This window comes from Ahaetulla prasina, chromosome 5, assembly GCF_028640845.1.
Source record: "Ahaetulla prasina isolate Xishuangbanna chromosome 5, ASM2864084v1, whole genome shotgun sequence".
NCBI classification, from domain to species: Eukaryota; Metazoa; Chordata; class Lepidosauria; order Squamata; family Colubridae; genus Ahaetulla; species Ahaetulla prasina.
The window spans coordinates 74,701,384-74,717,606 of record NC_080543.1 but is presented as its reverse complement, the minus strand read 5'-3'; the positions used below and the strand labels follow the sequence as shown (position 1 = coordinate 74,717,606).

At 45.9% G+C, this 16,223-nt stretch overlaps 1 protein-coding gene across 1 annotated transcript in view; it reads right to left on the bottom strand.

The window, feature by feature from the left end:
- Positions 1-16,223, bottom strand: part of PHEX (phosphate regulating endopeptidase X-linked) — a 739,707-nt gene that overhangs the window by 183,396 nt on the left and 540,088 nt on the right. The window contains exon 14 of the mRNA XM_058186235.1: positions 6,006-6,109. Within this exon, the coding sequence (XP_058042218.1) occupies positions 6,006-6,109 (104 nt within the window). The remainder of the gene's footprint in view (positions 1-6,005; positions 6,110-16,223) is intronic.

Sequence of the window (16,223 nt, the reverse complement as noted above, 5' to 3'; positions counted from 1 at the left end):
TCGGGGGAGGTACCCTAGATCTGATTTTTATCTCTGGCCAGTGGTCTAATGATCTGGTTTTAAATGATTTAGTTGTTGAACCTTTGTCATGGTCAGATCATTTTCTCCTTCATCTAGACTTTCTGACCGCTACCCACCACCGCAGGGAGACGGAACCAATGTGCTGGTTCCGTCCCAGGCGCCTGATGGACCCGGAGAGGTTCCTGACGGAGCTTGGGCCGTTTCCCGAGCACCTGGCCCACGACTCGACTGAAGAGCTAGTTGCGGCCTGGGAACGGGCCGCGGCTGGAGCTTTGGACCGTGTCGTGCCTTTGCGGCCTCTGACCCAGCGTCGGTCTCAACCAGCTCCTTGGTTCTCCGAGGAGCTGAAGGAGATGAAGCGCCGGAGAAGACGCCTAGAGAGTGCCTGGAGATCCAGCCGCTCTGAGGCTGACCGGACACTAGTTAGGTCCTATAGTACGACCTACCTAGTGGCAATGAGGGTTGCGAAGCGTTCCTACGTTTCCTCCTTCATTGCGTCGGCAGATAACCGCCCGGCCGCCCTGTTTCGGGTGACCCGCTCACTCCTTCAACAGGAGGGGCGGGAGGACCCCCTACAAGGGCATGCCGAGGAGTTTAACGGTTATCTATACGACAAAATCGTTCAGCTTCGGGACGGATTGGATCAAAATTGGGTAGATCCAGGCGAGGGTTCTGAGGCCCGTCTTGTTGAGGTGGTTTGGGGTGACTTTGATCCTGTGACTCCCGAGGACATGGACAGGTTGCTGGGTAGGCTGGCTACTCAGGTGGTGACACGAGGCTGGCTCCAGGGGATTACAAATGCTTCTTTGCGGGAGGGGGTCTTTCCCGCGGCCTTGAAAGAGGCGATGGTGAGACCCCTCCTCAAGAAGCCTTCCCTGGACCCAGCTGTTTTAGGGAACTACCGGCCAGTCTCCAATCTTCGCTTTACGGCGAAGGTTGTAGAGAGTGTGGTGGCATGTCAGCTACCCCAGTACCTGGATGAAGCTGTCTATCTAGACCCGTTCCAGTCCGGCTTCCGGCCCGGATACAGTACGGAGACAGCTTTGGTCGCACTGGTGGATGATCTCTGGAGGGCCAGGGATAGGGGTTACTCCTCTGCCCTGGTCCTATTAGACCTCTCAGCGGCTTTTGATACCATCGACCATGGTATCCTGCTGCGCCGGTTGGAGGGGTTGGGAGTGGGAGGCACCGTTTATCGGTGGTTCTCCTCCTACCTCTCTGATCGGACGCAGACAGTGTTGACAGGGGGGCAGAGATCGACTCCAAGGTGCCTCATGTGTGGGGTGCCGCAGGGGTCGATTCTCTCACCCCTCCTGTTCAACATCTATATGAAGCCGCTGGGTGAGATCATCAGTGGCTTTGGGGTGAGATACCAACTGTACGCTGATGATACCCAGCTGTACTTTTCCACCCCGGGCCACCCCAGTGAAGCTGTCGAAGTGCTGTCCCGGTGTCTGGAAGCCGTACGGGTCTGGATGGGGAGGAACAGGCTCAAACTTAATCCCTCCAAGACGGAGTGGCTGTGGATGCCGGCACCTCGGTACAGTCAGCTGCAGCCGCGGCTGTCTGTCGGGGGTGAATCATTGGCCCCGATGGAGAAGGTACGCAACTTGGGCGTGCTCCTGGATGGTCGGTTGTCCTTTGAAGACCATTTGGCTACCGTCTCCAGGAGAGCATTTTATCAGGTTCGCCTGATCCGCCAGTTGCGTCCCTTCCTGGACCGGGATGCCTTATGCACAGTCACTCATGCTCTCGTTACCTCTCGCCTGGACTACTGCAATGCTCTCTACAGGGGGCTCCTTGAAGAGCACCGGAGACTTCAGCTAGTTCAGAACGCGGCTGCTGGTTATTGAGGAGCGTCGAGCTCCCACATAACACCTATCCTGCGCAGTCTGCACTGGCTACCTGTTGTTTTCCGGGTGCGCTTCAAGGTATTGGTTACCACCTTTAAAGCGCTCCATGGCTTAGGACCGGGCTATCTACGGGACCGTCTACTGCCGGCTTCTATCTCCCATCGTCCGGTACGTTCCCACAGAGAGGGACTCCTCAGGGTGCCGTCAGCCAAACAGTGTCGACTGGCGGCCCCCAGGGGGAGGGCCTTCTCTGTGGGAGCTCCGACCCTGTGGAACGAACTTCCCCTCGGACTTCGACAATTACCTGACCTTAGGACCTTTCGCCGCGAACTTAAAACTTATTTATTTCGTATGGCTGGACTAGCCTGATTTTTATTTTTATTGGATGGGTTTTTAAAATTTTGTGATTTTACGGGGGAGTACGTTTTTTAACATTTTGGGCATTTAAATTAGTTTTTTAAGGGATGTTTTTAATTATTGTGTGTATTTATATTTTATCTGCCTGTTCACCGCCCTGAGTCCTTCGGGAGAAGGGCGGTATACAAATTAAATTATTATTATTATTATTATTATTATTATTATTATTATTATTATTATTATTATTATTATTATTATTATTATTATTATTATTATTATTCCTCTGGAAAAATTGGTTAAAATGTTTAAAGATAAAACAGCTAAATGTTCGTAGGAAAGTAATGTTGCTACAATTGTTTCTTGTCTCCTGTTTCTGAACTTTGTGGGGTTCTTGCCAAGAAAAGCCTTTGGCAGAGTGCCAAAGAATACAAAGATTTGTGATATGGCCAAAGGACTTTTTCTGAAGGACTTTGTTTTGGACTTAATTTGGACTAAACTGAGAATGAAGTAATTCTCATCTCTTCTAATAAAATATGTTTGTTTAGGACTGATTGTGTCTGGTAATAACTACTTGGGCCTAGGTCACAACACAGGATGCCAGTGCTTGCCACCTCCTGTGCACACACCCAGGGGAGGAGCTGAGGCAGCGGGGTGGTCTCTCACTGGCTCCAGGGCAGCTGTGTGGGTCAGATCTAAGCAGTGGTGGGATTCAAGTAATTAACAACCGGTTCTCTGCCCTAATGATTTCTTCCACCAACCAGTTTGCCAAACTGCTCAGAAAATTAACAACCGGTTCTCCTGAAGTGGAGCGAACTGGCTGAATCCCACCGCTGGATCTAAGGCTGACTATGTTCAGGCCTGAATGGCTGCCACAGGTTGTAGATCAACATCCAACTGGCCTGGGTTGGCCAAGATGGTGTAGGCTGGTCCTTCACTGTTTCCAGGGTGGCCCCCCATGCCAGGGGGAGATTATGGCAGTGCAACCAGTGGCCATGCTGCCAGCGGCCATGGTTTTCCCATGTGGGGGCTGGGGCAGTCCCAAAGAAAGGGAAGCCTCTGCAAGGCCAGGCTCAGAAAGGGATGAGGGAAGGGGGAGAGACTGGCAGTGCTTTCCTTTTACTGGGACAGCCCCCATCCAGTTGGAAAGCTCATACCCAGCATCTGCCTCTGGCGCCCGCAGGCTCCCATGTCCTTTGAACCCACCAGGCAGAAGTTCCATTGGCAAAGCTGGTTGGGTGGAGGAAAGGGCGCCAGAGCCTCACCACATACCCTGCGCTCTGAGGTGGGGCCAGTGGACAGGGCCTATCCATCTTGTCATCTTGCAAATGCTCTTTGGCCAGATCTGGTACAAGCCTCAGTTTGCAGAGAACAGAGGCCTAAGCTATTGTAATGTGAGATCATGCTACTGATCTTGTGTGATTTTGCACTACTGTACATTGCCCATGAACTTCAGGGCAATGGTGCTTATGCGCGGCTCAGGAGGGTGCCTGTGGGGTTAAACAGTACTGTACAAACTGCAAGGGGAAGGGAGATGAAAATGGGAAGCCGCTGTGGGCAATGGGCAGGCAGTAGTGGGCAGGGGCTTCCTATTTTGACCTCTTCCCACTGCCTTTGCCTCTGTACCTGGACTCCAGCCTAAAACTAAATGGGGAGTTCAGCTTCCCCCCCCCCATGCTCCAGCATTATTTGACCCATACAGGCACCCTCCCCAGCTGTGCGCAAGCACTGATGCTCAGCTGCCCCCACTAGGCTTTGGCACTCACCCTGGATCACTCCTCCTAGCCTTGTCTGGCCCATCATAGCTGCCCCTCAACGTGAGTGACTTCAAGCAGGCCAGATTGAGTTGGCCATGCCCATCCAGTCATGTGATCACCTGGCCCTTTGAGGACAGCTATAATGCTGATCTGGCCCTCAGTGAAACTGAGTTTGATACTCCTGAATTACAGTTTTTGGCACAACACCAAGATGCTGTTTATTGTTCTGATTCAAACAACAACCTCCTAGAGAATTTCTGATCCAGATTCAGTTGCCTTTTAACCTTGATGTTCAACAACTGAATTTACACAGCACAGGTCCACAGCCTATTTTTTATCTCAGAAACTATGCATATAGACTTTTTCTGTGAGAAAAGATAGAATGCACTATAAATCTAATAAATAAGATCCCAAGGAAAACCCATAAGAAATGCTGTACAATTATGGCATAACAAGTTTATATTACTATGCTCTGTCTGTTTGTGGTAACTATTTCAGAACACATTTCCTCAAACCCGCTAAAGAAAATTAAGCCAGATAAATATGAAGATCAATATTTATAACATTAAACAGCCCTTGGGGAAAGAAAAATAATAAAGATAACCTGGATTGCATTGTAATTCATGCTGAGTTGTTGAACAGTTCTCTTCATTCCAAAGTAGAACTGTGATGGAAGATAATACATATGGGATTGCCCTACAATTTTATATTTCAGGAAATATTTGCCAATTAATTTCATCTTCAGTTACATTTTAGAGACTAAGAATCTCCTCAGGATATATTAAGCTAATAACTGCATAGTTAAGAATGAAAAATAAAGGGGGGGTATGTCTTTTTCATAAAGGAGAAAATGTATTTGTTGCACTAGACACTCATGACAAACTAAATATAATTTGTTATAGAAATGATAGCAACTAATCTAGAACAGGAGTGTCAAACTCAATTTCATTAAGGGCCGCATCAGGGTTGTGTTTGACCTTGGGGGGACAGGGTGGGTCTGGCCAGGGTGGACATGGCCAGCTCGATGTCACTCGTGTCGGGGGTGCCTGTGGTGGCCTGAGTGCTCTGCCAGAGAAAACAGGCTCCTGAGCTCCCTTTATAGCTGCGATGGCCTCCTGCAATCCTCTGCCAGCAAAAATGGAGCCCTCCCAAGCTCTGTTTTCACTGGCAGAGGCACAGTGGGCTGGTCCTTTGCTGTTTCCAGGGCAGCTCTGCAGGCCAGATCTAAGCACCCCAGTTTGACACTCCTGATCTAGAAGTATCTCAGAACAATGCCTTCAAGTTTTTCTCTTAGTTTACAACATACACATATGCAAAACAGTAAAGGGCTACAATAGGTGTTGCTGTGGCTTTTGTATTGCATTACAAACACAGATTTCAGCAATGTAATGGCCTTGCCCCCACTCTTTTACACCCAGAGCGGTACACAACAGATAGATGGAAGAATCAACTGTTTCATTATCTTCATTATACATTCTTCTGCACACTGAAATACAGTAGCAGGACTTAAAAGAGGAAAATGATGTAGATTGTGGAATGACTTTGAGATCTATGTGATTGTGGAGCCCCTCTTCCCTTTGTCAAGCTAGAGGGGGAAAGAGGAAGGAATTTCCTCTTGATTTGATCTGGCAAATATCTCCTTTTAAAATAAAAGAAGCAGCTTACTTTCATCCATTTTAAAATGAAGTTTCAATCCCATTATTTTATTGACCCCAAGATCATAATAATTCTGCTCATATGATGGATAACCATCATTTATGAAAATTTGTTAGATGGAAATTCCAGCAGTACCATTCCAAACTGCCATAATTGCCAGCAGAAACTCATCAATAGTATAGTTATCATTACAAAAAGCTATTTAGTTCTAAACCAGGCAAACCAAGCATTTTAAAATGTTATCAGTTTCAGTACAATAGATTGGGGATGAAAAAAAAATTCTCTTAAATTATATGTCATGTATATTAATTGTCTGATAATATTTCATCTCAATATTTCCCCAGCACATCCTTTCCCAACTCACTCTGTTTTGGGGACTTCTTTTCTCAGCCAGTAGAAATCTGATTGGGCCACATGTTTGCGAGTCTGAAGGACATTGCCAAAATAGTCTATTTCTGAAAACTTCATCTGAAAATAAATATAAAGATTATGCTAATATAATTGATTTAAACAGAGATTAACAACCTTAATATACTAAACAAGTAAAATATTAGAATTTAAATATTCTGAAAAAAATGCCTCCTCCTCCTTTTCTTCATTGTGATCCAAAACCAAGTCAGGTACAATCCAAAAATATAACAGCAGTATAACAGTTTAATACAAATTATACTTCTAATAACAATTTTGGATATGATATAATTAATTGAAACCAATATATAGAACAATTAAAATTGTGATATTAAGACATGTCTCATTGATTGGGTTTCCATTAAAATTATTTTCCAGCAAATTAATTAAGAGTGCACTTTCACATAAATTTACATCTTATTAATCTACCTTCTAACATTTTGAAATTGCCCTAGAAACATAAGAGCATTGATTATGTGCTTCAGAGATTCCTTTATATATGCTATCCATAACTGCAGAAGGAAAGGCATTAAAATGTGTTTTGAAAAAGGTCCATTGGTAAAGGATATAGGATAACTTAAAAATTTAAAGATTGTGGTTCCCTTGATTCACTGAGATGAAAATATCACCAAAGGACTGTTGTTAAATTATGCTGAAATTCAATATATTGTAATATTTCTTCAAAAAGTTCCATTTTATATATAGTTAAAGAACATGCCACGTGAAGTAGTTTGAAGATATTGCTATATATCACCTTTTTCTACAATCGTATACTGGGAGGGACAAATGTGCCATTAAAAATTAATAGATTTATTTATTTATTTATTTATTTAATTTGTCACAACAGTATATATAAGCATAAGCATGAAAATAACTATATAATATATAAGCATATATATAAGCATAAGTATGTAATAATTATATTAATTGGATATAATGAAAGGAAACAATAGGACAGGTACGGTAGGCACGTTTGTGCTCTTATGCACCCAGAAAGATATTATTAGTTCCTAATACTTGTTTCAATGCTAATCAACCAGTGTCTAGACTAAGTACAACGTTGGATGTACTTCTAGGTATACTATGGCTCTCAGAAAGAATGATTGTATTCTTTCATATGATTAAAAATTTTATGCTGGAATTACACACACCATAAAGAACTGTGCTATCAATTTTGAAACTAATAGTTTGTTAGCTACAGGTATATGTCCACCCTGGTTCCTAAAAAGAATGGCTGCCATTCTTTTCTGAACTGCTGTGGTAGCATAATTGACATGTAAAGTTGAAAACTACTCTAGATGTTTAAAAAAACTATCTTATGCCATTGGTTGCCTATCTATGTACCAGTGTAATAGTGTATAATTGTCAGATGTGAAAGATCAAGACCACAGGTGAAGTTACAATTAAGTTGATTTATTACTAATCATGCCTATGCACAGGAATCTACTCAACTAATGGCTAGCACTACCTTGTCAATAGAATAGAATAGAATAGAATAGAATAGAATAGAATAGAATAGAATAGAATAGAATAGAATAGAATAGAATTTTTATTGGCAAAGTGTGATTGGACACACAAGGAATTTGTCTTGGTGCATATGCTCTCAGTGTACATAAAAGAAAAGATACCTTCATCAAGGTACAATATTTACAACACAAATGATGGTCATAGGGTACAATTTAACACTTAATGATACAACACTTAATCATAGAGTACAAATAAACAATCAGGAACAATCAGTATCAATATAAATCATAAGGATACAAGCAACAAAGTTACAGTCATACAGTCATAAGTGGAAGGAGATGGGTGATGAGAAGATTAATAGTGCAGATTTAGTAAATAGTTTGACAGTGTTGAGGGAATTATTTGTTTAGCAGAATGATGGCCTTCGGGAAAAAACTGTTCTTGTGTCTAGTTGTTCTGATGTGCAGGGCTCTATAGCATTGTTTTGAGGGTAGGAGTTGAAACAGTTTATGTCCAGGATGTGAGGGATCTGTAAATATTTTCACAGCCTCTTCTTGATTCCTGCAGTATACAGGTCCTCAATGGAAGGCAGGTTGGTAGCAATTATTTTTTCTGCAGTTCTAATTATCCTCTGAAGTCTGTGTCTTTCTTGTTGGTTTGCAGAACCAAACCAGACAGTTATAGAGGTGCAAATGACAGACTCAATAATTCCTCTGTAGAACTGGATCAGCAGCTCCTTGGGCAGTTTGAGCTTTCTGAGTTGGCGCAGAAAGAACATTATTTGTTGTCCTTTTTTGATGATGTTTTTGATTTTAGCTGTCCATTTTAGATCTTGTGATATGATAGAACCTAGAAATTTAAAAGTTTCTACTATTGATACTGTGTTGTCTGGTATTGTGAGAGGTGGAAGTATGGAAGGGTTTCTCCTAAAGTCTACCACCATTTCTACAGTTTTGAGTGTGTTCAGTTCCAGATTGTTTTGGTTGCACCACAAGGCTAGTCGTTCGACCTCTTGTCTATATGTGGATTCGTCATTGTCTTGAATGAGACCAATCACTGTTGTGTCATCTGCAAACTTCAGTAGTTTAACAGGTGGATCGTTGGTGATGCAGTCATTGGTATACAGAGAGAAGAGAAGTGGGGAGAGCACACAGGCTTGGGGGGGCCCATGTGCTAATTGTAAAGGTATCTGATGTGATCTTACTTAGCTTCACCTGCTGCTTCCTGTTTGTTAGGAAGCTTGTGATCCACTTACAAGTCTGTTCCGGTACCTGTAGCTGGTTTAGCTTAGTTAGAAGAGTGTCTGGAATGATGGTATTGAATGCTGAACTAAAGTCTACAAAGAGGACCCTTGCAAAGGTCTTTGGAGACTCAAGATGTTGTAGGATGTAGTGCAGAGCCATATTAACAGCATCATCTGTTGATCTATTTGCTTGGTATGCAAATTGCAAGGGATCTAACAGCGGATCCGTGATGGTTTTCAAGTACGAAAGCACTAGCCTTTCAAAGGTTTTCATGACTACAGATGTTAAAGCAACTGGTCTGTAGTCATTCAGTGGGCTTCTTTGGCACTGGGATGATGGTAGAATGTTTGAAGCAAGAAGGAACATAGCACATCTCTAGTGATTTATTGAAAATATGGGTGAAGATGGGGACCAATTGGTCAGCACAGACTTTTAAGCAAGAAGGAGTTATCTTGTCTGGGCCTGGAACTTTTCCTGGCTTTTTTCTGTAAAATAGGTCTTGCACTTCCTTTTCTGTGATCACTAGGGGTTGTGAACCCAATGGGATGGGGTCAGTTGTAGGAGGCTTGGCTGTTGTTGGTGTGTCTGAGATGGGGGTTGTGGAGATAGGAGGCTGTAGTTTCCTTTCAAACCTGCAGTAAAACTCATTCAGGTCATCTGCCAGTTGTTGATTACCTTCAGCCTGGGAAGGAGGTTTGCCATAGCCAGTGATATTTTTAAAAGTTTTCCACATGTTTGCTGGTTCATTTGCTGAAAACTGATTCTTTAGCTTTTCAGAGTAGCTTCTTTCTGCTGCTCCGATCTCCCTTGTTAATACATTTCTGGCCTGATTGTACAGTATTTTATCACCTTTTCTGTAGGCTTCCTCTTTGGAATGATGTGGCTGCTTAAGTTTAGGTGTGAACCAAGGTTTGTTGTTACTGTATATTTGCAAGTTCCTTGTAGGTACACATAGGTCTTCACAGAAGCTGACATATGATGTTACAGTATCTGTGAGTTCATCCAGGTCTGCAGAGGTATCTTTAAAAATATTCCAATCAGTGCAGTCAAAGCAGGCCTGTAGCTTTAATTTTGCCTCCTCCATCCAGGTCTTCACTGATTTAATTGTTGGTTTTGTGGTTTTAAGTCTTTGGAGTGAAGGAGATCTTTCTGCGCATGACAAAGATGGAGGTCTGACCGAGTCTCGGAGCGGCAGGCGGAGTTGTTGTCGAGCCGTAGATGCAGCCAGCGGACGACCTGGGCTGCCTGGGTAGCCTGGCTGGAAAGATGATCTTCTTGGCAGCTGCGAGAGGGGCTTTTCGCCCCTGAGAGCTTCGCAGCTGCCGAGTGCTGAGCCAGGGCCGAACGGCAGCAAAATGGCGGTGGCCATCTTGGTGCGGGGCGGGGCGGCGTCCGGCCTACCTCCGGCGGCGTTTTGGCGGCGTCCGGCTTGTTTCCCATGCAGCATTTTCGAGCTTGTGCTGCATGGAGGGCGACGGTGTGATGAGAGCCTCGAGAGCCCTCTGCTCCGGATGGGAGAGCCCCGACGAGGCCCCTCGTGGAACGGTGGTGAAGCGGCGGTGGCCATCTTGGTGTGGGGCGGGGCGGTGTCCGGCCTACTCCTGGCGGCGTTTTGGCGGTGTCCGGCTTATTCCCCTGTAGCATTGCCGAGCTTGTGTTGCAGGGAGGGCGATGGCAATGGTGAGAGCCCTGAAAGTTTTTTGCCCCAGACGGGAGAGTCCCGAAGAGGTCCCCCACGGAACGCGGGTTGTGGAAGGGTGGGGGCATGTCTGGGGCTGCGGTGGGGACGGCAAGGACATCTGTCCTGGATAAGGGCGACGTTTGGAACCCCCTAGCGGCATTGGCGGCAGCATGCTCTCTCCCTTTTCTCCCTCCTTTCCCTTGGATTTTTTTCCATCTTTTTCATCTTGACCTGATAAGATCTGAGGAGGCTGCTTTAGAGCTGGTCGTTTTCGCTTTGGATGGACATGGACCTAGGCATGGAGGCCTATTTTTCTCCCTCTAGACTTCGGAGTTGAAAATGGGGAGTTTTGACTCGGGAGCTTAGGCTCCCCCCCCCTGGACTTTGGAGCATTCGCAACATCTGTATGTCTGTTATGACTTTTACCATCTGGAACGGGATCTCCTTGCGAGAATGTCCATCATCTTTTATCATCAGTGGGACCTATGTCAGCGGTTCTGAATATGACTGCTTTATCATCATCTACGGTTACGGACAAACTCATTTTTGCGCCAATTATGCCTGATGCGAGATATGATTTATTCTTCGTTAGAACTTCATCGCTCGAGGATCCTCCGCCTGCAGAAATGGCCTCGTTATCGAGGGCCTATCTCAATGATGGGTTTTGGGACCCAGAGAGATGGCATGCGTTAAGAAAGAATCTTTGGGGTTTTTTAGATAAACAATTTTTAAGGGGTGGGAGGGTAAAGGCGGGTATCGGGGGAAACCCGTCGGGGAGGGAGTCAGTCCTTGCGTTTGCTCGCGGCGATACTTTATTAAGTTCGGAGGTTAAGGGGAAGCCTTGTTCTCCAATTCCAGAGGATCGTTCCATCAGTACGGTAAGTGGGAGAGGCAGATATGGCGGAAGTGGGGGGCCATATCATGTTCAGGGGGTGCGCACTCGCTGTTTGAGAGCGATTGCGCGCTCCGGCCCCTCAGACTTTTCCCGTTCCCCGAGTGGCCAGTATCCCCAGGGTTTGGACCTTCGGCTGATGTTGTGCAATGCTAGGTCCGTAGTGAATAAAGCCCCCCTGATCTACGATCTTATACAGGGGGAGCTGCGGACCTTGTGGGCATTTCAGAGACTTGGTTGGGCATTGAAGGGGGGGTTCCCCTTGGTGGAGATGTGCCCACCGGGTTTCCGGGCATTTCATCAGCTGAGGGCCCAAGGTAGGGGTGGAGGGATGGCGGTGGTTATTAGAGAGAGTCTGGAGCCGATGGAGGCCACTGTTCCTCAGATAGCCGGTTGTGAATCCCTTTACGTGAAGTGGGGGCGTAGGATGCAGGTGGGCTTGTTGATCACGTACCTGGCTCCTTGCTGCGTGGCAACAGCCCTGCCCGAGTTGCTGGAGTTGATAGCCGGGATGGCAGTTGATACCCCCAGGCTTATGGTCATGGGGGATTTCAACTTGCCATCAGCCGGTGTGTCGTCAACGGCGGCTCGGGAGTTCATGGCCTCCATGACGGCCATGGACCTGACCCAATTAATTGACGGCCCCACCACGTCGGGGGAAGCACACTGGATCTGATTTTTGTCTCTGGACAGTGCTTGAGTGATCTGGTAGTACGAGAATTAGCCATTGAACCTCTGTCATGGTCAGACCACTCTCTCCTTCGTCTGGACTTTCGGACCGCTGCTCCTCACCGCAGGGAGACGGGACCAATACGTTGGTTCCGTCCCAGGCGACTGATGGACCCGGAGAGGTTCCTGATAGAGCTTGGGCCGCTCCCTGGCGATCTGGCCCACGGCTCGGCCGAGGAGCTTGTTGCGGCCTGGGAACAGGCCGCGGTGGGCGCCTTGGACCGTGTCGTGCCTTTGCGGCGTCTGACCCGGCGTAGATCTCAACCAGCTCCTTGGTTTTCCGAGGAGCTGAGGGAGATGAAACGCCGGAGAAGACGCCTAGAGAGCGCGTGGAGGTCCGGCCGTTCTGAAGCTGACTGAACACTAGTTAGGTCTTTTACTCAGACCTATCTAGTGGCATTGAGGGAGGCCAAGCGGGCCTATGTCTCTACCCTCACTGCGTCAGCAGAGAACCGCCCAGCCGCCCTGTTTAGGGTGACTCGCTCCCTCCTTAACCAGGAGGGTTGCGATGACCCCTTACAGGGTTGTGCTGAGGATTTCAGCAGGTATCTGTTTGACAAAATCGCTCAGCTTTGGGACGGTATGGACCAAAACTGGGTAGTTTCGGGTGAGGTGACGGAGGCTAGTCTTGTTGAGACCATCTGGGAGGAGTTTGACCCTGTGGCTCCCGAGGACATGGACAGGTTGCTGGGGCGGCTGAACGCCACCACATGTTTATTGGACCCGTGTCCCTCCTGGTTGGTGCTGGCCACCCGGGAGGTTACGAGGCTGGCTCAGGATTGTTAACGCTTCTCTGAGGGAGGGTGTTGTTCCCACCGCCTTGAAAGAGGCGGTGGTGAGACCCCTCCTCAAGAAGCCTTCCCTGGACCCAGCTGTTTTGAGTAACTATCGTCCAGTCTCCAAACTTCGCTTTGTGGCGAAGGTTGTTGAGAATGTGGTGGCACACCAGTTACCCCAGTACCTGGATGAATCTGTCTATCTAGACCCGTTCCAGTCCGGTTTCCGACCCGGGTACAGCATGGAGACAGCTTTGGTCGCATTGGTGGATGACCTCTGGAGGGCCCGGGATAGAGGTTATTCCTCTGCCCTGGTTCTCCTTGATCTCTCAGCGGCTTTTGATACCATCGACCATGGTATCCTGCTGTGACGGTTGGAGGGATTGGGTGTGGGAGGCACCGTATTTTGGTGGTTCTTATCCTATCTCTCCGACCGATCGCAGACGGTGTTGGCAGGGGGGCAGAGGTCGACCTCGAGGCGCCTCCTTTGTGGGGTGCCACAGGGGTCGGTTCTCTCGCCTCTCCTGTTCAACATCTACATGAAGCCACTGGGCGAGGTCATCAGTGGTTTTGGGGTGAGTTATCAACTGTACGCGGATGACACCCAGCTGTACATTTCCACTCCTGACCACCCCAATGAAGCTGTTGAAGTGTTGTCTCGGTGTGTGGAGGCCGTACGGGTCTGGATGGGGAGAAACAGGCTCAAGCTCAACCCCTCCAAGACTGAGTGGCTGTGGATGCCGGCATCCCGGTACAGTCAGCTGCAACCGCGGCTGACTGTTGGGGGCAAATCATTGGCCCCAATGGAGAGGGTGCGCAATTTGGGAGTTCTCCTGGATGGACGGTTGTCCTTTGAAGATCATTTGGCGACCGTCTCCAGGAGAGCTTTTTACCAGGTTTGCCTGGTCTGCCAGTTGCGCCCCTTTCTAGACCGGGATGCCTTATGCACGGTCACTCATGCCCTCGTCACTTCTCGCCTGGACTACTGTAACGCTCTCTACATGGGGCTCCCCTTGAGGTGCACCCGGAGACTTCAGTTAGTTCAGAATGCAGCCGCGCGGGTGATAGAGGGAGCCACTCGTGGCTCCCATATAACACCGATCCTGCGCAGGCTGCACTGGCTACCTGTGGTTTTCCGAGTGCACTTCAAGGTGTTGGTCACCACCTTTAAAGTGCTCCATGGCATAAGACCGGGATATCTTCGGGACCGCCTTCTGTTACCACATGCCTCCCACCAACCGGTACGCTCTCATAGAGAGGGCCTCCTCAGGGTGCCGTCAGCCAGACAGTGCAGGCTGGCGACCCCCAGGGGGAGAGCCTTCTCTGTGGGGGCACCTACCCTCTGGAATGAGCTTCCCCCAGGACTTCGACAACTTCCAGACCTCCGGACCTTTCGCCGTGAGCTTAAAACATATCTATTCTTTCGAGCAGGACTGGCTTAATAGGGTTTTAAATATGGATTTTATTGGGGTTTATTTTATATTTTGTATTGTATTTTAAATTTAGGCTATTGGAATAAGTTTTTTAAATATTGTTTTTATTGAAATGTATTGTTTTTATTTTATCTGCCTGTTCACCGCCCTGAGTCCTCCGGAGAAGTATATAAATAATAATAATAATAATAATAATAATAATAATAATAATAATAATAATAATAATAATAATAATAATAATAATAATAATAACAACAACAACAACAACAACAACTATTATTATTATTATTATTATTATTATTATTATTATTATTATTATTATTATTATTATTATTATTATTTTGCCTATAAGCAGGTACAAGGTGAATCATGCAATGATCAGAGTGTCCTACAGCTGCTCGTGGTAAAGACCGATAAGCATCTTTTAGTGTTGTGTAGCAATGGTCTAGAGTATTCTTGCCTCTGGTGGGACAATTGCCATGCTAAAAGTATTTTGGTAGCTCTTTCCTTAAGTTTGCCTTGTTTAGATCTCCCAAAATAATGGCCAGTGAATCAGGGTGTTTGGCTTCAGCCTCCATGATTTGGTCAGCTAGAATTCGTAATGCCTTGTTTACACAGGTTGGTGGTGGGACATAAACAGCAATTAGAAGAGGGGCTTCCTGTTTGGCACCATAGGTAATGGCAGCGATCTTTACAATCGCCAACCTCTGGATTATGTGGAATCGCTAGGACAGCTTAAATCCACTGTCCAGCGGTTCGAAAAAACCCCTCTTCAGGAGAAGAAGAGGAGGTGAGCTGAAGGGTAGAGGTAGAACTTCCCTAAAACCCCTGAGAAAAAAGGGGTTTGAAGGGTTAAGTTCCCTCCAGCAACCCGAAGTGCTCCAGATCCAAGGATTTTTCTGCTTTGGCAGAATCAATCACCACGACCAAACGCCGAAATTTATTTTGGACAATAAAGGACTATACCGGTCAGAACGAAAGTGGGAGAACTTTATGCAAGTAGCCAAGTCAATTCCCCGTTACTTTGTAACAAGTTTGAAAATAGCAAGAAAATGGTGGCGAATTGTTAACAAGCTAACGAGTGGAAAGCGAAAGTGACAGAACTTTTACTGCTTGCCGTCTGCCACTGGTAAATTGCATGCTGTTTGCTACTTTAACTCCTTGCTGCCTGCTGATAGAATCTAGAGGAGATTTTTAAATATTGTTTTAAAAGACTGTGTTTTTTAGAGGTTAAGAAGATTTAAAGTGAATATTAAGTTGGAAATAAATAAATAAATAAACAATTTTATAGAAGATGGCAGCCAAACAATTAAAGTCTACTGTAACAAAGGGCTCTGGAATCTCATCAGCTGGTGCCTCTCCAGCTCATACAGCAGATACTAGAACATTGAATTTGGAGGCGTTACAGGAGAACTTGAAGGATTTTATACAAGAAAAAGTTAAAGTAATAACTGATGAGATGTCTGAAATGAAAGAGCAGATATTAGAAATTCAAGTGGGAAATAAAGAAGTTAAAGAAGGATTTGTAATTGCAGTACAAAGTTTGGCAACAAATGTGATTTTATTAGAAGAGGAAGTTGAGGAAATCAAGCAATTTAATTCAAAATTAGAAAATAAAATGGATGAATTTCAAAGTAAAATGGAAAAAACAGATGATGAAATAGTTTTGATACAATACAGAAATATGGAATGTGCTTTAAGAATCTGTGGCTTAAAGGAGAATAGAGAAGAGAACTTAAGGGAAATTTTTTCTGAAGCATTTGCTGAGATATTAGCAGCCCGTCCAGCAGATGTGGCTTATCAAATTGACAAACTATATTGTGTGAATTCTTGGATAGCAAGGCAAAAAAGTTGCCAAGGGAGGTTGTTATTTATTTTACAAATAGAACAGTGAGAAATCAGATTCTGCAAGCTTCATATAAGGGGGAGAAGATTCAGATTGCTGGTCAAGA